Here is a 19,877-nt window from a genome sequence, read left to right as displayed (position 1 = left end):
TGTATAAAGTGGATGTGGATAAAGGTAGACTTTAACAAACCCATATCTCCAAACAATTGTGTTGCGCTTTATCTTTACTCCCTACAATCACCGAACGGTGTATTATTAGCGTGAACATTAGCGCACACAAATTACCATGAAATAATTTTCCAAATTAAGAAAAATGTCCTCTTGCGGGTCCTTCTCGTCCTTTCCCCCGAGAGCGAAAGGCATAAGAGCTCACTCGACCGAAAGGTGCTAATCCCATCGGACCAAACTGTAATCACACTGTTGAGAATGGCCGTAAATGTAATTAAAGCTCCACCGGGAGAGAAAACCCACCCGGTTGAATATATTCTCCACCTTAATATTGCCCTAGGCAGATAAAAGGAAGAGGCAAGCAAGAAAAAAAAATAATTACCCAAGAACGCCGAGTCTCTTTGTTCGATGGAAGAAATTCCGCTAGGATCACCGTATCAGCCTACCTCGGGGTAATCGTGTAGCTTAATTCGTGCCGAAAGCGAAATACCACAGGACACCGAAACCGGAAAAACCTATCAGGCGCCCAGAAGCCTTCCCACTATCTGGCTGGCCAACTTTTCACGGTCGCACGCAATGGAAAAGCTTATTAAATTTTCATCAAACGACCACTTCGGTCCGGTCTAATTTTTGGCATTAATCAGTAAGATTAGAGGCTGACCTTCTGTACACCGGTTGGTCGGTCCCCGGGTGTTGTTGTTTGTATTGCTTCACACGAAAGATGCGAGGAAGTGTTGTGAAGCTGTTAACGTAATAAAGGGCACACCGATCCTATTCGGAAAGGCTTATGGGTTGCGGGATAAAACCACACAGCCAGCTGCATGATAGATCAGCTCCGTGAGTGTGTTCCTTTTGTTTTGCCCATCAATTTTCACGTGCTTGAATAAATATTATTTGCTCTAAATAGCTCCCCCCGCCAGCCTATTTCATAAGTGTACGGGTACAACCGCCGTTAAATGTGGCGGGCACTAGGCTACGTCCTTGGTCGGGCCTGTCAGAAAACAATGATTTATGGGTCTGCACTAAAGACATCGCCCGTACACCCATCGCTTCCGGGTTCTGATTCTTCGTAATGTGCCCCGATATCCTGGGCGAGGAATTATTCAGCAAACTGCCTACCACCAAACTCGGGCTTTGCTTGCCGATGCGGTAGATCGTGGCATCGTGTTCTAGGCCATAGGCTCGTTCCTCGCCATCCCCAGCTTCTGCCTGCCTGTAATCAATGAGTAGAACAGACAACAGAATCGATCTGTCACGATGCTTTTATTGGCCAACGGCAAAGCGTTTCCCATGTGCACGACACAAGCTGGTACGATACTGCTAACGATGGAGACGCCTGGTGCCTGGTAGGTTTGCTGGTCATGGTAGAAATTGAGGATACGCGCAAAACAATGCCAAGATTATTCATGAGCTCGTAAATCAGTCAATGAGTTGGAACACGCCGCATACGAGTTGTAAGCGAGTTCGGGTTCGGTAGAGCCGCTCAGCTGTTTCACTCCAGCACCGTAAGCCATGCACATCATGTGAAAGCTTCCAGCAACATTCTGTGGCCCTCCCGTTGCTTGACCACAAATCCTCCAACAAAACAGAGCTTAAAAGCGGTTTAGCATACTGCAACGCTCCACAGAAATTGATGCAAAGTCGATAATTAATTTTAGAAACATGTACAGCCAAATTATTATTCCTTCATTGATTGTGATTTCTATTCCCCATCTTGCTCGTGCTGTTTCGATGGAAATCGATCAGCATCGCCACCAAACCGTCCGTCAAAAGAAGCGCAAAAGATAGTAAATCTATGTGAGTATACGTTTTCGAGTTGTGGATGATTATTAAAACAGTTTTACTATTTATATGTATTCATGCTAAAACCTCCAACCTACCCACCAACAATTATTCTATCCAGCCTGATAAAAAAGCTCATGCAGTAAGTAATTGCGAGTAGGATTGCATAAGAACGCTCCCATCATCGTACAGTCGCTAGCTCTGTAGTAGTGGAATAATTTTTACGTTGCTCTGCTTGCTGTGTAGTAAAACTTTAGCCATCCCTAGGCGCGCATAGTGCAAATTGGCATATCGGAGTAAAGTTTCTGTTGAAAGTGTAAATTATTTTGCAGCAGAAACAACTTTATGCCAAGCAAACACTGGTCCATTCAACGCTTATTAGCGTACCACGGCAACGTACCGCGTTTCGCTCGCTCTAATGAACACTGGCGCTGTAGACGCAAGAGATGCTTCCCCCGTAAGGGAGCCTTTTCACTGTTTCACTCTAGAACGAAACAACCCTGACAGCAAAGAGTTATCAAAACCTGCAAAAAGATACCATTGAACAACGTTTGCAGCGTATTTATTTTAATAAACACACACACACATAGAATTGGCATTCAACGTAGAGGGTGCTGTGAAAGGAACCCCCCAAAAAAACAGGGCCACTGGAAATAGAAATGAAGCAAATAGTTTGTCGAAAGCTTTCGTAGGATGCAGCCAAAAGAGTCATAATAATGAAACAATGGTCAGCGAACCGAATCGAAGTGGTAATGCATATAACAAAGGGCAACACTTTGGGACACAGACAGAGTAGTGCATTAGCAGTGTGGTATGCTTTTAGGAAGCGTGACATAACCGTGGTCCCAGTGGACCTGTTAGTGTAAATAAACTCTAGCTAAAAACTTTTTATAAACTTATTGCTTATTGTGAGACTATAATTTTTAGCTACATTTATTGTTAAAGGTGTTACAAACTAAAATGATTATTAAGCACATCACAAAGCAATTCCTGGTGTGACAAAACAATGGCATTCAGCCGTACTAAAAAACCCAAAAAACCAATCTTTAACCCCAAAATCACCTCACCCTCCCAAACGCTTTGCCGATTGAACACTGTTCTAACCAACCAATTTTGAAGCTACACAAAACCCATTCTCGTTGGTTGTGTGCACGACCGGCACTTTCGTCGGTGTAAAATCGAATCACAATCCTTTCAATCGTGGTCAAAAGTTAGTCGCAACAGTACGGTGCTAAACGGTGATTGAGCTTGGGTGGTAAAAGTTCCGCGGTTACGTTCCGGTTTTGGCGATTCCCACTTTGGCACGTCAATTTGGATCGAAAAGTTTGCGTACGGTTTGCGAAGCGTCGGTAAAAGCGCGGACGTAGCGAAAAAACGATGTGAAAATTCAATTTGCAGCTCTATGCACACTTTAAAACCGTGTGCTTTGTTTCACTGAATGGTGTGTAAATAACAATCAAGAAGCAGAGAAAAGGGCTTTAGTTTGTGGTGAGCAGTGTTTTGGTGTAGAACTACTAGTTTTAATTGATGGTGAAACATTAAACTGTTACAAAAAAAGCTTTAAGCTGTTTGATACTATACTTCATACTAGTGATGGGAAAAAATGTATCTCAATAGAGATTCAAATCATTGAGTCGCAAGTCTAATAGAGATCCGGATCGCATTATATTATTTTCCTTGGTCTTTCACTTTTTGTGAAACAATCAGGACTATATCAAGAATGATGAAATCAAACAACAGCACTATTCCAACCCCGTCTCTCTTATCCAAACCTTACTAAATCCCAATCACCACCCAAACGAATCCTAATCGAATCCTAATCGAATCCCAATCGAATCCCAATCGAATCTCAATCAAATCTCAATAAAACTCCAATCGTAACTCAACCGAATCCTACTCGAATCCCAATCGAATCCAGATCCAATTCAACTCGAATGTCAATCGAATCCCAATCAAATCCCAACCGAATTCAAACCGAGTCCAAATGGCCTCCTATTCAGATCTCAATCTTATTCCAATTAAGTTCCAACAGAATCCCAATTAGATTCCAATCGAGACCCAATGGAATCCTAATCCGATCTCAATCGAAGCCTAATCAAGTCCCAATGGAATCCCAATTGGATTCCAACCGAATTAGAATCCCTATGGAATCTGAATCAGATCAAATCTCTATAGAATCAGAACCGGATTCGAATCCGATAGTATTTAATCCAATTAGTATTTAATCCGATTCGAGTCTTTCTAGGGAAAGGATCTTCGAATCTTCAAAGTCCCGCATCTCTCATCGCTACTTCAAACCAGCAATGGGATTTTCGTTCCAAGCCAGTTAGGTTCGTTCCGTTTTCCCTAAGCAGGTTCAAATTAAATCACAGGGTAGATTTTTTGCACCTACATTTTTTGTCACAGTTTGCAGTTCCTGTTTAAGTAGGTTCAAAGAACCTGCCGTTTCTTTCTGAAATGGAACTTGTTCCATTCCGTTAAAAAAAACGAAATATTCCCATCACCACTTTACACAAAAGTTAAATACACACAAAGGTGAACCTTTACAGTGGACTACAATTGCCTTCCATTATTGTGCCCATTTATCCTGCGCCATTCATAGCAATTTGCAATACTATATACGAACAACCTCTTTGTTCCCGGTTGTTTTTTATTCATCTCCTATAATTTTATACTCTTCTTAAGCATAGCATTAACCATGGCAATGACAATGAATTTTACAGCCCCGAGTACAAAATGGCACTCGAGGTCGACCCGTCCAGGCACACATCTTGCCAACCTTCGTGCTGTAAATCCAATTGCCAAAAGCAAGTGCAAGCTTGGTAGCCAAAACAGCTGAAGACTGCTGCTCTGGTGTGGATGATAAGCCTGTCGTCACCCATTTTGCACGATCGAGGCTTTCACATTCCCCATGACCGAATGTAGTCTCAAAACAATAAAACGCGTACCGTGGAAGACCGTTACACCGAAGGTCCTTTCGCGGACGCTCTGTTTATCCCACCGAAGCTAGCGAGTGAATCACGAAATCGTACGATAATTTATGCTTCTGTGGCTAAATCGAAACGACCTCCAGCGCAGGCCAACCACTGTCACTCGCCTTTCCCAACGTGGGACATTCATTCGATTGCGTTTAAACAATGGCTAGCTAGCTTTATGCCTGTTTGCGCCGTGTGTTATATGCAGCGCTTTCGAGCTTTTTTTGCTTGCTCCAAGCATCAGAAGCGGCGCCAAAACGTTTTTCGCGAAAGGGCATTGGACCGCAGGGCGAACGAAACTTAACGAACCCGAAACCGACCGCCCTCCTGCTTGCGCATCTCTCCCGGGAGTAACACAATCAGTTGGAACCGTTCCAAGCAGCTGTTTTCCGTGCAAACACAGTTACGACCAGGCAGCAGCAAAACGGGGCCACAGCCACTGAACTAATAAATTATCTCGCTTTCCCTTCGCGCGAAGAATTCGTTCGCTGTCCAAAAAACGCCGGCAATGCTGCCTTACAGTTGCACACGTCCCAAAGGCGACAGTAAAACTGGAACGCTTTTCTGTCCGGACGGACCGGGTTCACTCGCAGCGAGAGCTAGAAGGAAATAGGTTTCTTTCGTTTGTTTGCTTAGCTCTGGTTACGTTCCAGCCAAGAACGTGTGAGATTTCTTTGGCTTCAGAAGGAAAATTGTGCTAATGCAGCGTACCACAAGCTGTGTGAGTTTCATCCATGGTTTTTTTGGTATCATTTCTATGCAAAAAGATGCAATTTTGGGCTTGCATCCCTTTTTAAAGTATCTTAGGATTATTAAGCAATTTCGGCCTTTACAACACAAATACAATTAGATTGGCTTCGAAATGAGCAACTGTAATCTCGCAGAGGAAACTCGGCATTTTGAAGCATAAGAACTAGCTCACTTAAACCAAGCATGAGTAGAAGCTCCACTAAATATAAGCTCTATATGTCAAAGGCACCCTCCACGTGTACATTTTCAAATAATTTTGCCAGTCCCGGACATGAAGTCAGCATTTTCGGAACCCGGCAGACTAAACGAACTGCTCGCAGCAGCACCCATGAATTGAATTACCACAAAACGAAGAAAGGTGAAGTGAATTTCATCCCAGTCCAAAGCCCTTTTATCTCTGTCAAAGCGATCAACCGCTGGGTGCTGCAGGTGAAGACCCGAAAAAGCCGGTTGACGATTTTCCAACACATCGCAACCGGGTGACATGCAGCAAGCCAGGGTCTCAGTTCCAGCTCCATCATTTCAAGGAAGCGTACAGAATCTGTTGCCAGGCCCACAACTTCATGGCAGAAAAAAGCCTTCCTTAGAGAGAGGCTCAACTTGAATGTCCCATCGGTCCCTGTCACTGAGACTAACCACAAAATGCAAAACGGGACCCGACCGCTAAATCCCAAACCCTTGAAATCGAACATCGATCTCACTAACCGGTAAGCGATCGTGTTCTTCATCGTGTTGGGGATTTTTTTTGTTTTTGTTGTGTTGTCCCCACTTGAATCTGAAATTGAAAATCTTAACTACCTTACGCCATCCGCCATCCTCCGTTCGAACGAGCACTACCAAATTGGCCAGAAAATGGCCGGGCGTGCGGGCCAAGTATGACACGAACTTATAATCCCCAAAACCCTTAAAAGGCTGCCGAGGGTCGGAGAGTGTTGGGACCTCTTGTTTTTCCAAAATAGAACACCCATTCAACGGAAGGAAGATGAAGCTTTCACCTCTTTTTCGTGGGTGCTTTGGAGAATTCGTCCTACGGTTCTACGAATCATTAAGCTCTGGGTCGGAAAAACGGGAACAAAAGGGACATTCTCGCCCTTTATCCAAAACCCAATACGCCTAATGACGAGCAAATGCGGCACGGAGAGGTGCCGTTTGTTTTTTTTTTTGCTCTGTTTATGTGTGCGTGTTAGTGACAATGTCACCAGAACAGCGGTGGGTACTGTAAATGATTAATTTTCAGCTCGGAAAGCACTCAGCGCGTTCGTTGAGATTCGCGTATTGTTAGGGGTTTTAATTAGAAGCGGCGAGTGAGCACACGCCGCCGTTTAGCAAGTATTAAACAACACTTAATCTTTGGGCCCGTTTTGCCCCCGAATGTCCCCCGATGTGGACAGCAAACTAATCCGGTACAAATTAATAACGTCAGGAATTAAACCGTTGTCCAGCTATTTTGGGAGGGTGGAGCTAAAGAAAAATGAAGGCCAACGTTTGTAGAACTACACAGTACGTGCGGAAGAATTTTGATTAAGTGATCAGTGACTTCGTAAGTGGATCGAAAGTTTTGACAGAAGAAAAAACGTCTAGGATTGTTTTAGGATTAATTGAACCTATCATGAGAATTATACATAATTTAAACGAATCCGAATAAATTATTTTGATGCATGATGCTTATTAAATACTTTAACTGCGTCATATTAGATCAAGCATGGCCGAAATTGGCAGGCCGAAACCTTTTGTGGTTGTAGTGTCAAAGAAGAAAAAGAGGAAAACATAGAAGAAGAAGTTAATGCTGCAGAAAGAGATTGATAGCTACCAGGCATACTCGTGCCTAGGCATACTCGTAATGGCTTAACCGGAGACTAGGAATCTTCTTTGGTGGAATCCATGCCTGCAACATACAAGTGATTTACACGATGTTCAATAAGAGCGAGTAAAAAAATGTCTACGCGTAGTTATGCGCCATTTTGATGTTCATCGGAGCCTTTCTATTCATTAGTGAACGGCGACGAAGAGTTTGTTAATGACTTATTGGCCCAACGACGTCTTAGGTCATGCCTTTCGTTTCTGGTTTACTAGACTTCATGATGTCACGTAGTTGGATAGTCAGTCCTCACTACGGGGGAACGGTCCGGATGAGATTTGAACCGCGGTCCAGCCGTATGAAGACCGGTGCCACTGTCGCCTTATCACCGGGGCCGCCCCAAGATGAGTTATATAAGCGGATCAAGCAGATCCCATAGGCGGTGCAGCTCTCGATTGAAGGATCGAATTCAATATCAGGTTGACAAGGACGCTAATCAACTAGAACTGCTCGATTGAGCCCAACTGCAAGAGGATGTGGGCCTAGTTGATACTATCTCGGCTTACTGATCAAAGCCTCATGTTTTTCGGAAGAGAAGCTGTCAGGAGAATCTCACGAAATTCCTCGACAAAACTTTATGTCATTCCAGCTTTCTGGATTCTATTTAACCAATCCAGAAGAATTCGCATTCTTCAACAATTTTTGAAAGTGTATTCGAGGTTATTGCATGCCATACACAAATTATATTGAAAATGATGGCCACCATACTCGTCTACTCGTCGCTAAACAAGAGCGGTCCAGTAGACGAGGCGATAACAGCGGCAGTCTTCACAAGTAAAGACCGGATATCGAACCCCGTTTAGACCTTGTCCTCGTACGCAGAATCAGAACATTCTTACGATATGATTAAATCCAGCCAAGTTTATTCCTTTATTTATTTCATGATGTCCCGCTTCCTTTATTGGGGCGGTCCGGTGGCCGAGGCGACAGCGGCGCCGGTCTTCACACGGCAGGGCCGGGGTTCAAATCCCATCCAGACCGCCTCCCCGTACGTAAGGCTGACTACTTTACTACGGGTAAAAATAAGTCACAGAAAGCCAGAAATGGCAGGCCGAGACCTCTCGAGGTTGTAGTGTCAAGGAAGAAGAAGAAGAAGTTTATTCCTTTAACTCGACTAACTTCCTCAATAAGTCGGCTAAGTGCTAGAAATGGCTCCATAAAAAGCCATTTCTTCTACAATTTTCCTCGCATTTATTTAAACTGAACCCACGACCAAATAAAAGCTTAAAGACTACTTGCGTCTATGACTTCATCGCAGCGAAATACACATCGTTACCGGAAAAGCAAACACCATTCCCATCTGCAGCAGCGTGTAATCACGTATTGAGCGTGAACATTCCTAACAAAACAAAAACCGACAGAGCAAAAAGTAAGCACAAATACATCCGATCCAATCATCCGTGCAAAAACACGCTCAATTTAGCCGGTTGCATAGAGAGACACACATCAAAAGCGACATACCGCTGGGTCGTGGAGTGACGCTGAGATGCTGGAAGAAGAAACACGGAAACGAATTCCTCCTGCCACAGGACATGGTACATCCACCAATTTCTCCGAACTGGAATCTGCCCGTGCAGCTGTGGAATAATTTCATTACAAAAACATACCAAGCTCAACACACAACCACACACACACGCCCAACAGCTCGCCTGTCACCCGCAGGGAGGGACGCAGGCGAACACGGTTTGCATACTTTCAGGCGCCTTCGAATGTACACCGAATTTATTCGCAATAATCACTTAAGGATATGGAATTTTAATGGCATATGGAGTACTCTCGTACGGCGTACGTGCGCCCGTACTCGGTACGGTACATGACGGCATGTAGTACACCGTGTGTCAACCGGGAGCACTGCGGCAGGAGAACCCCCGTACCCTGGGATGAATATGTTTCGCATCTAATTGAACGAAGCGTTTAAATGTAAACACACCCAGTACGTGCCCAACACCCGGTACGGGCACGATGAACGGGGTCGTGTCTGTAAATTATGTCCGGAAGAAAACGGTGGACAAGATGTAAAGGTTGGGCGAGACATCCGGTCATCCGGTCGAAAGTCATCGTACGCTGGTTTTCCACCGCCGGTGGTGAGTTTGCTGAGGTCCTGCTCCGTCTTTAAGCTCGCTTACCCTCGCCAACGGTTCCGGGTTCGAGGGAAAGCTTTCAGCCGATGTTAAAGAGACAACCGGGGAGGTTCTCCCAAAGGAGAAGAAGGCTCGTCATACCGGGCAGATGCCAAATCCAGCGCAGATGTTGAAAAACTTCACCAGAACGGCCATATTTCGAAATACTTTCCACCGACCGAGCTTCGGTGGCCACATGCATGGTTCCAGCGCGTGTGTGTGTGGGTCTGCCTTCTTTATTCTGCTCTTCTACACCATCGTGACTCCCCAGCGTACGATGGATGTATGTCTCGCCACAGAGGCTGCGGTGTAGCATGATGTCGGCCCCCAGCATGCAAACACACACACAGACACTCCCTCTCGCTGCTTCAAAACATCCACTGGAAACTCGTGAAAAGGAGATGATTTAAAATTTATAACGAAATACCGGAGACGATACGATATGGCGCGATGCTCTCGGATTGCTGGCTCGGAAAAGGGATCTCGGTGGATGTGTGAACTTGTGCAGTCCTCGATCCCGTGCCGAACACATTCACCGCGAGGGAAGTAAATCTTCACGAAATTCCACACAGACAGACGGTTACGATCCGAAGGTATTACCAGCGATTTTTTTCACCCCTGCTGTCAATGATATGCTTTGCATAACTCATAAGCTATCCAGCGCGAAACGGCGCATTCCTGGCGAGAGCTTTGAGTACGCTGAACGCTGTTTTGTGTCCTTACTTATGACGGTGTCAAGTAAGCACGGTACATATATTTCTACGGCAAGTGCTGTAGTGATCCTGTTGATTAAAAGCATAATAGGTGCCCGCTAGCAGAGAGGAGTATCTTTGTGATAATACGCTCCTTTCGGGGTGAAAATTTTGAACAGACTCTAAATCCCTTCACAAGATACACCTATTCGGGTGGGAGTAGCTCGGGTATAAATGTGCTCCATAATGAAGCGAAATATGCATATCTCACAAGCTCAACTTTATTACTGCAACTGCGAAAATATTTCATTCTAGTTTCGGGTTTTCAAGATCTAGACGTGAGCTGAGTTCAACATAGAGCTCAGAAAATGAAAGCCTTAAATCGGGCGAAAATTATAATAACTCATCTCGTTTAATATCCCTAATCCGTCTCTGGGCTGATCCGTCTGATCGTCAAGGTATATTTAATTCATTCCATTTTAATTGAAGCTTTTCTCATCTTCTTGGATCACACTGTTCACCGGCTAAAGCATTTTAATTAAAATTTCCTTTTTGAGACACAGACACACTCACACAAACAAAATCGACGCACTACGCTACCACTCAGTTAGCAATTAGCATTGATTTATGCCACTCCAAGTCCATTTACGGCACAATCCGATTAGTATATTTTTCTCACATTACCACTTGATCGGTTGCTGGCCCTCGGTGTACTGGTGGCATCGGATTGATGGTTCACCTTTTTCCCACCCATCGCATCTCGATCCAGTTGAGATGATAAATGTTTAACAAACTCATTTTACTATAGACCAGCCTCTCAATTACACCCGGCGGCAACCTAATTAATGACACTTTGATGAGTTTAACATCCGACATTTCAACATGAAATTTTCAATTCCCATAAAAGATTATGTGTTCCGTTGAATTGTTATGCTTTGATTCTTAAGAAATGGGAAATGGGACGATGAGGCTCAACAAGGACAAGAATCACAACCGAACAAAAGGCCACGTTTTGCATTTCCTGGCTGTCAATAGAATTTCCATCGCTTTCCGTTGCTATTGTAAGAAACATTCACCCGATTCACTATTCAACTCAACGGTGAAAAGACGGTACAAAACATCATCCCTGTTGTTTGATAGGCATGATAGCGAGCAACCCCATCTGTGTTGTTAGCGCAACACTTTCCTTCCTTCATTACTATCGGCTTTTCTTTACGCTCAATACGCCTATTTTTGTGACTAAACACTGTGTACACACAATAGCCCCACAAAGGCAACACTTTTGTTTCAGGTTTGGTGTGAATAGTTTGTTTGTGTGTGCTAACTTTTCATGCTGAAGAGTTGAACCATTTCACTACACTTGATGGTGGAGATGGTGTATGAGATATAAGATTCCCATCCCATTCACTCGTCAATCTATTGTGAGTTTGTTCTTTGCTACTGAGAAGCACTCAGAAAATCACTGAACCAGCTCAAAGATAAGGTACCAGATCATTCTTGGGATGAGTGTTCCCAAATCGTGTAGGGAAGGAAGCTTTTACCATCCAGAGCAGTAAAGCGGTCTCGTGTATCGTGACGGTTGGTTGGATACAACAGGCTTTGTTCATGGCCGGATTCGGAGGGCGAGTGCGAGTGCAGTGCCACTGAACAACATCCGCCATTTTTAATCCATCACCAGGTAACTAATAAAGCACCAGCCTAGCAGTGATGAGATCATGACCATTAAAGCTAAACTTACCTTGACAGCGAGAGCCACTTGCAGCTTTTTCCGGTCTTCCGGAGCTCGGGTTGAAGTTAATTAAAAGTGATTATCGTTTAAGCTTCCTTAGCCGCAAATTTTCCCTGGCGCTGGATAGTTCCTGTAGATTAAAGTGAAAAAGTTGTAAAAAAAAGAGAGTTTTACTATACTTTACCACTGACAGTCATGCGAGCCAGCTTCACTCTACAATCAAGACCGAAGCGTATGACCTAAATCCAAAATGTACAACACTTTAAAAGTCAAAACACAAAACCGCAAGCTAAGCTGGGCGAGTTGTGGAAAGTTTTCACCAACAAAATAAACTTGGTTATAAAACTTTTCAAGTCCTCGTCCTTCCCTGATCAAGTGCCGGAAATTTGGAATACATTTTCCAACATTTCCGTAAGGTAAAACCTCGTTCTCCGACCCCTGTGAGTAAGCGATTCAAGAGCATGCAATTGCGGCGCAACCAATCTGTGTGCAGCTCGACAGGAAGGTACAGAAACTAAATGGTGGCTTAAGATTTCCATTTCCATGCCAAAACTTTCCCTCATGAACACGGGTGATAGTGTGTACCCGTGGTCCGATAATAATAGCAAGATATGTTTCATGGACAAACGCAAGCGGGTATAGAACTGCAAAGATGGTGCAAGCGGCACACAACACGCATGAGTACACGCTTCGGGGCTAAGCCAGTTCAACTTTGCGTGGTTACACCGCAAGCAAAGTTTAATTAACTAAAACGTTCCATGGAGCTAGCTCCCCATGACGGTGATGATGATGATGATGGTTGGGAGAGATATTTCGCTTCGGGTGATAAACAATATTGGAATTCGGGACGACTTCAAACGGATGCAGTAATCAAATAACGACGCACTGCGATGGTTTTGTGAGGTAGAACAGCCTTATGAAACGCTGGATAGGGAGTACGAATTTAAGTTGTGTTTGCAGCAATGAGCATTGCTTTGCATTATTTTTCAATCAATTTCAATCACCCAAGCTTTTGAGGCAAGGGCTCTCACTACGGGAGAATATATAGAAATCGACTTATACTATATCAACTTGAATTCCAAAGTAGAATGATAAGCCCAAGTGTAGACAGATGCAAGAATTGCGATAGCCAAAGCCTTACAAAGAACTTAAGGAGTGTTAGATATAAAAATCTGAAAAGCATCCCCTCAGCGACCACCAACGTGCTGTATAGAAAATCAGTGAGGATAATTGGTGTTGGCAAGGCAATTCTTCAAAGTCCGTCTAATAATGAAGCTTCCGAAGAATTATTATCTCAGTCGTTTAGTGATAACGTAAATTTAAAGATATAACTTTACGCACTACAACCACTAATTGTCTCGGTCTGCCATTTCTGGCTTTCTGTGACTTAACTTTACCCATAGTAAAGTAGTCAGCCCTGCGTAAGGGGAGATGGTCTGGATGAGATTTGAACTCCGGTCATGCCATGTGAAGACCGGCGCCGTTGTCGCCTCGGCCACCGAACCGCCCCAACTTTATGTTAAGTGAATTGTATTTTCGTTCATTGTGAGCAAAATCTCAACTTCTGTATCTAAAAGGCAGTGGTCCTACTGTCCTACTGGTTTGAATTTTATGGAATTTTATTAAACATTGTGTCGTATGTAAAACATTTAAAGTCATCTCAAATAATGGTAGACTATTATTTTTTATATTATTTTAGCACTACAATACTTTTTTAAATTTGATTCAAATGAACGACAAAAATTCCCACCCATACATTTGTATTGTATAGATTTTAAGATATTGATATTTAGTATATCCAGCAGAAATGGGCAGGCCAAACAGAACCTACCGAATCGGAGCCATCCGTAAGCGACCCAGAATCTTTCGGGTCGTATTCCTAGTTCCAACGAGTTCGAGTCGAGCCGTGAATTAGACGAGTTCCCGAGTCCCGAGATTACTATGGGTCGACCCAAACTCATTGCACCCACGGGTCGTTCCAAACCTACAGATCAAACTCGGGTATACTTTGCTGCACCTACGGGTCGACCCAAACTCGTTGCACTCGATTCTCATAGGTACGAACACGATTACGAGTCGATCCGTGAAAAGAGTCGTATGACCCATCACTTATATCCAGTGTTCCAATTTCATTAAAGCTGCATTGCTTTTGAGCTTATTCAATGCAACGTTTTGGTTGTATAATACTTATACTAAAGGGTAAAATAAAATAAAATATTAGAAAGGTTTTTTTGTATATGCAAGGCCGTGTATCGGAAAGGTATAACTGATGCTATAAAAAACTGTATAAAATACACAACAGTACAAAATATATCTTAAAGCAAAAAATAATATTAAAATGAATAAAATACACAAATAGCTCTTTAGTGAAATATCCATAAAACTGGTGCCATATTGTTAACAACGTAAAACGCAAACCCACAGCCCACAAAAAACTGCAACCAAATCAGAACCAAAACATAAACAATACCCCAATGAACGTTTGAAAATAATTTTAAAAATTAATAGCCACCATAATGAACCCGCGATCGGCCATCTCGCCGTGGCAGATCTCCATCCTAATTACCCTCCCCTGTAGCAGAAACACATCGAGACCGTGTACGCTTAAAACAATGCTAAACTAAATATCATTTTCCGGCAATTACAAAACCCCTATCCCTTTACGTTTCCCATTTGGTCCCACACTGTAACACTGATCGTGGGTTGGTTGGGTCACTACTCAACCACCATCACGCTCATTATAAAGCGATTCTATCGAATCGCTGTCGGTGTGTGTGCGTGTACTTTTAATATAACCCAAGCAGCCAAGGGTGGGGCAATAAAAAAAAATCGGCGCGAATCCAGTCTCCATGGCCGTGTTTCCGTCGCCCATCTAATGACCCATTAACGCGAACCGGAAGTTGTCGTTAATTGCACCGGCTGCGTTCGGTCGTTGTTGTCGGAAGTAATTGACTAAAGAGTACGAAGGATGTGGACCGTTAAACAATGGGGGAGTTCGAGGGGGGGAGATGGGGGGATAGAGAAATTATGTACTTGTTTTGTTTTTACATTGTTCTAGCCCATCCCAGGTGACCTCGTGGTTGGTTCAGGAGGATGTAGTCAGGAGGGCCGTAATAACGCTTTTCCTAGCTTCCGGTGTGCGCATTTGTGTTGTTTTGCAACTGCCACGCTTTTTGTTCTGCATACCCATTACCGTCGCATGTCACTGTTAATGAAGCATCAGCAACCAGGATCTGCTGATTATACTGTGAAACACTTCACTTCCACATTCAGAATAATTGTGTTACTTCCGTTGCAATGGCCAGCCACCACGTGTACTGACCACTTTCGTTCTTAGTGTGTTCGGTGTAGCAGTACAGAAAAACTCATTTCATCACCGGTTTTTTTTTTTAATTAATTCCACAGTTCGTAGGTCAAATCAAAATGTTCGAATCCCTGGCAACTGTTAACATAATATTTTTCCTTTTCATTTCAACCAGAACAAACCGGGTCGGTTTAACGGAAAAGCTACCGTTTTGGGAAGATTTATTTCTGTTCACATCATTTCCAATTCTCCGGAAGCGGTCAGATGAAGGAATTTTATTTCAACGTTCCTTTTGTTTTGTTTTCCGGGGAGGGTTTTTTTGTTCACTTCATTTATTTTACATCACAAATTTGATTTCCGTTCGTAATGTGCTTCAATTCAGCTCACCACCGCCGAGCTTGTACGTGTACTTGGGGTTTGCTTATTAAACCGTTCACTCAACCTTGACGTTTTTAAATTTATAAATTAATTGATGAAAATGCTTTTTTCTATTTTTTTAAGCGTACAAAAAGCATTGGAAAAAGTAACTAAATGTTGTAACAAGAAAATCGCTCAACTACCTGGTTAGCATATAACGAGCCGGATGGGGCCTTTTTTCATTTACCGTGCCATTAAAAAAAAGAACAACTGGGATGGAAATTACAAAAACGCAAATTAAAATGTTGAGGTTGTGTGTTTCTTTGTCAGGGCTATCAGCAATTGATTGATTGCTGAAAATAAATCCTCAAAGTTCCGGTAGTTAACTGTGGTTGGGGAGGGCAGCGCTTACAATCGTGTGCTTCCCCCGTGGGGGTTGTTGATGCGATTAATAGTTCATTTGCTTTTGGCGGTGGGGGGTGGGCAAACCTTTTTCGAATTAATAATTGAACAACCCAATTAAGTTCGTTCATTTTAAATTAATATTCAATTGAATCGAAACAGCAGCAACGTTGGGGAAGGTACTCTCATTAGTGCGATTATAGTAATAAAAATGTGTCGTAAAAATGCTTTCGCGCCTAATAAAAAAGACATAAAAGTTGTCCAAATTCTAACCATCCGGGGTACTGTACTGTCGTGCTGCTTGATTGTTTCGACCTGGACGGAAAGCAGAAATTTTATGTTTCACCAATCAACTATTCAATCCATCAAAATGCGTTATTACGTGCGCCACCGGTTGCCAGGTCCATGTTTCATGCATATTACAGTACACGGTTGGATTGAAATGGAAAATCTGCCCGATCTGTGCGCACGCAGGAAGTAAATTAAATTATAGCTCAGCTGTTGCGAACAACCACGAAGCATCGCGTCTCGGACGGTTTTATTAAAGGAATTCTTAAAAATTAAAATGCAGTACATGTACATAGAGCGGAATGAAATTTTCATACAAAAGGCTCCACACCAGAATAAAAATCATTTTGTCTTTTTATAATAAATGTGAAATGATATCAAAGCCTTATATGACTAAATTAATCTGTAAAAACCTATGGTTTGTTTAAAGTTTGTACTAATGGAAAAAAGTAATTAAATTTTGAATAACAAATTTATACTTTACAAACTGACAGATTTAAAAAAAATCAAATAGCTCTCTGCCTCACTATAAGCTTTAATTAAAAATAATAAATTAAAATTTACTTTTTACACTTAAATTCGTTAGAAACATTGGCTAGGGCTTTATATTCTATAAAAAAAAAATTAATAAAGCTGCCTTAACGTATGTTAAGGATGAGCTGTCCATAGAAGACAGCTATGTGATCTTCTTCTTCTCCTTTGGCACTACAACCTTGAAAGGTTTCGGCCTGCCATTTCTGGCTTTCTGTGGTTTAATTTTACCCGTTGCTGAATATTCAATCATTCGTCCGGGTAAGCCGGTCTAGATAGGATTTGAACCTAGGTCCTGTCGTGTGAACACCTTCGCTTTTGTACCATCGGACCGCACATTAGGTCTAGACTTCATTAAATTTAGTTATGCATTAAATGGCCAGGATTACCTAGCAGGTCGTTAAGCTTAAAAGAAGAAGAAAAAGAAGATCAAGAAGAAGAAGATTAACACGAGTTCAACTTGTTGTTTTCCTTGCATTTGACTAGAAATCATCAAAAATTCAAAATCAAAAAAATGTTTGAACAGCTCTTTTTAAGTTTTTTAAACGTCAACACCGAATTCAAAAAATATGTTAGAATAACGAAAAAAAATCGCTTCCAAAAAAGTTCAAATCACAACAATATCTAAACAACTCAATGAGTAGAAAAAAATTCACAGATGAACTTAAAGTTATGCATTTTTTACTACTTTTTAAAATATGTTCACCTTTTCAAACTTGAAGAGAGAAATTGTTTCTAATTAAGAGTTGATACTGTTTGAATCAAGATTTGATTTTTTGGACTTTGCTCCCGACAAATACCCACTATGCAATCTTATTATTTATTTATTTATTATTACGGTCAGACTAGCCCACTGTGCAATCTGTTGATAGTAAGAAAAATTTCCGGTAAAAGACTCGAGAAGGCCCCCCCCTGACAAAATTTGTTAGGCGCTGTAGGATTTACGCCTAAAGGTATGCAATCCGCAGTACACGTTGCGAGAGCTTCACAGTGAGCTTTCAGTGTGCTTTCAGTGTGGTCAAAATTGGTTGAAGAAAGTCGAATAAAATATTGTTATTATTTGATTAAAATCCCCTCTCCGCTAACCCTACCATTCATTTTGGGTTGCAGGGGCTTCGTACTAGTTTTCAGTCCCACTAGGGGTGAACAATCGGACCTAAAACATGCACGGCGTTCTCGGACGGTAACGGAACAGTAATTCGATGAATACTTGTTACCTTGCATTGATATTCAAAAAAGGAGGAAACATAAGAATTTCATAATCTCAAACCACTTGTTACAATGTATTGTATCAAGTTCTACTCGCTGTCTGTTAAAAGTATTAAGGAACAATGCACAATGTTTACATCAAATGGGTTTTGACCATACAGAAATCCCACTGTACAACAAAAATGACAGGCCACAGTGCTGCACACAAAAGATTCTAGGGGGGGCCTTCTCGAGTCTTTTACCACAAAAACAACCACACGACATCCGTCCATTAGTAAATCCACTCAACGGAAAACAAACCACAAACCCGGTCAGTGGTCCAATGTATTTGGCTTATAACACACCCACAGTTAACCCAACCGCTAAGGGGAAAAAACCCTGCAACCCATAAACCCGTTCCGACAATGGTTCGTTCGAAAGTTGAATGAAAAATAAACACCATTACGCGAGTAGAATAGAACGAAGTTAGCAGCGATAAAACCTGGCGTCCAACGGTCATCGAACTACCACCCCACGGATGCTACCTAAGCCCACGGATGACAAAACTGATGGGTCACAACAGACAGACAGACATAAACGACAACGGAAGAAGGTGGCCATCGGGTACCCGCCATCTAGGCACACGCTTCAGAGACTCGCTTCTAAAACTCCTAATAAACTGCACTTTTGCACGCCATTTCAGAATGGCCCGAACGAACTGACACTGGACAGTTGGGCAGCCAACCACCCACACCAACATTTCCTCAAATGTTCGTTGATGGAAAGTTTTCTGCTACGACTTCCTTCTCAGCCATTCGTTATCGTTGCTGTTGCACTTTTCTTTACTAAACAAAGACTCTTTAACGGAGATGACAACATTAAGGGCATCCCTACTGAGGCCAGGGCCAGGGCAGTAGCAGCATAACGAAGAGAACTCGTCCATAGCAAATATTACTTTTGTAGACCTGCTTTATGCACCTAGTCCATCGATGCGGATTGATATTACTTTACAGGCATACGAAACGGCATTCGGAGTCCTTTTAAGAGATACCATAAAAAGGACACAAACAGACAAAATGACGATCTTCTGTGTATTTACTTTCTTTCTACAGCTTTTCATTGTCCTTCACAAAGAAGCTATATTTTGTTAGCACTCTTTTTTTACATTCTTTTGTGTTTATGTTGTTTTATACTTGCTTTACTAACTTTTTTCTTTTATTTTTATATCAGTTTTAGTGTTTTCTTACAGTGCTTGGAATATACTATTTTAGTTTTGCTTTATCTAATCGATAGCTCGTTTTGTTTGTATTTTGTTACCTTTTTCTTATTTTAGTTTCCTTTCTTATTTTACTACTCTTGTCCCTTAATATTCCCTTAATCTTCTGAATTGTACATTATATTTTTCTTCCCCGTTTTTTCTTTCTTTATCCTTTTCCTTGTTTTGTTTGTTTTTCCTTATCGTATTTTCTCGGTACATTTTACTAACGCAACAATTTTTCCTCTCATTTTTCTTCCCACTTTTTTATCTCTCAAATGGTTGCATTCATCACGAAACCCATTTGTGAAATAAAAAACACACACACACACGCACATCCGTGCAAACCCGAACACAACTACAGGCGCCTGGCGGACGAAGATGACGAACTATCCGAGGTGCAGCCGGACGCCGTGCCGCCCGAGGTGCGCGAATGGTTGGCATCGACCTTCACCCGCCAGCTGGCAACCACGCGCAAGAAGTCGGACGAGAAGCCCAAGTTCCGGTCGGTGGCGCACGCCATCCGGGCCGGCATCTTCGTCGATCGGATCTATCGGCGCGTTTCCAGTACCGCGCTGATGCAATTTCCGCCCGAAGTTGTACGCGTGCTAAAGGTAAGGTTAGGGGC

General features: G+C 42.5%; 2 protein-coding genes across 4 annotated transcripts in view; one reads left to right on the top strand and one right to left on the bottom strand.

Moving 5' to 3' along the window:
- LOC118509001 (maltase 2-like) overlaps positions 1-12,055 on the bottom strand; it is a 60,697-nt gene extending 48,642 nt beyond the window's left edge. For both annotated transcript variants that reach the window (XM_036049014.1, XM_036049015.1), the window contains exon 1: positions 11,934-12,055. The gene's annotated coding sequence lies outside the window, so the exon portion shown is untranslated. The remainder of the gene's footprint in view (positions 1-11,933) is intronic.
- Positions 1-19,877, top strand: part of LOC118509000 (calcium/calmodulin-dependent 3',5'-cyclic nucleotide phosphodiesterase 1-like) — a 161,739-nt gene that overhangs the window by 130,738 nt on the left and 11,124 nt on the right. The window contains exons 6-7 of one of the 2 annotated variants that reach the window (XM_036049013.1): positions 1,765-1,815; positions 19,614-19,863. In XM_036049013.1, coding sequence (XP_035904906.1) covers positions 1,765-1,815; positions 19,614-19,863 — 301 coding nt within the window. The remainder of the gene's footprint in view (positions 1-1,764; positions 1,816-19,613; positions 19,864-19,877) is intronic. The other variant, XM_036049012.1, reaches the window with a different exon arrangement.

Source organism: Anopheles stephensi, chromosome 3 (assembly GCF_013141755.1).
Source record: "Anopheles stephensi strain Indian chromosome 3, UCI_ANSTEP_V1.0, whole genome shotgun sequence".
Taxonomy (NCBI): Eukaryota; Metazoa; Arthropoda; class Insecta; order Diptera; family Culicidae; genus Anopheles; species Anopheles stephensi.
The sequence above is the reverse complement of the archived record's forward strand: the minus strand, read 5'-3'. Positions and strand labels throughout refer to the sequence as shown.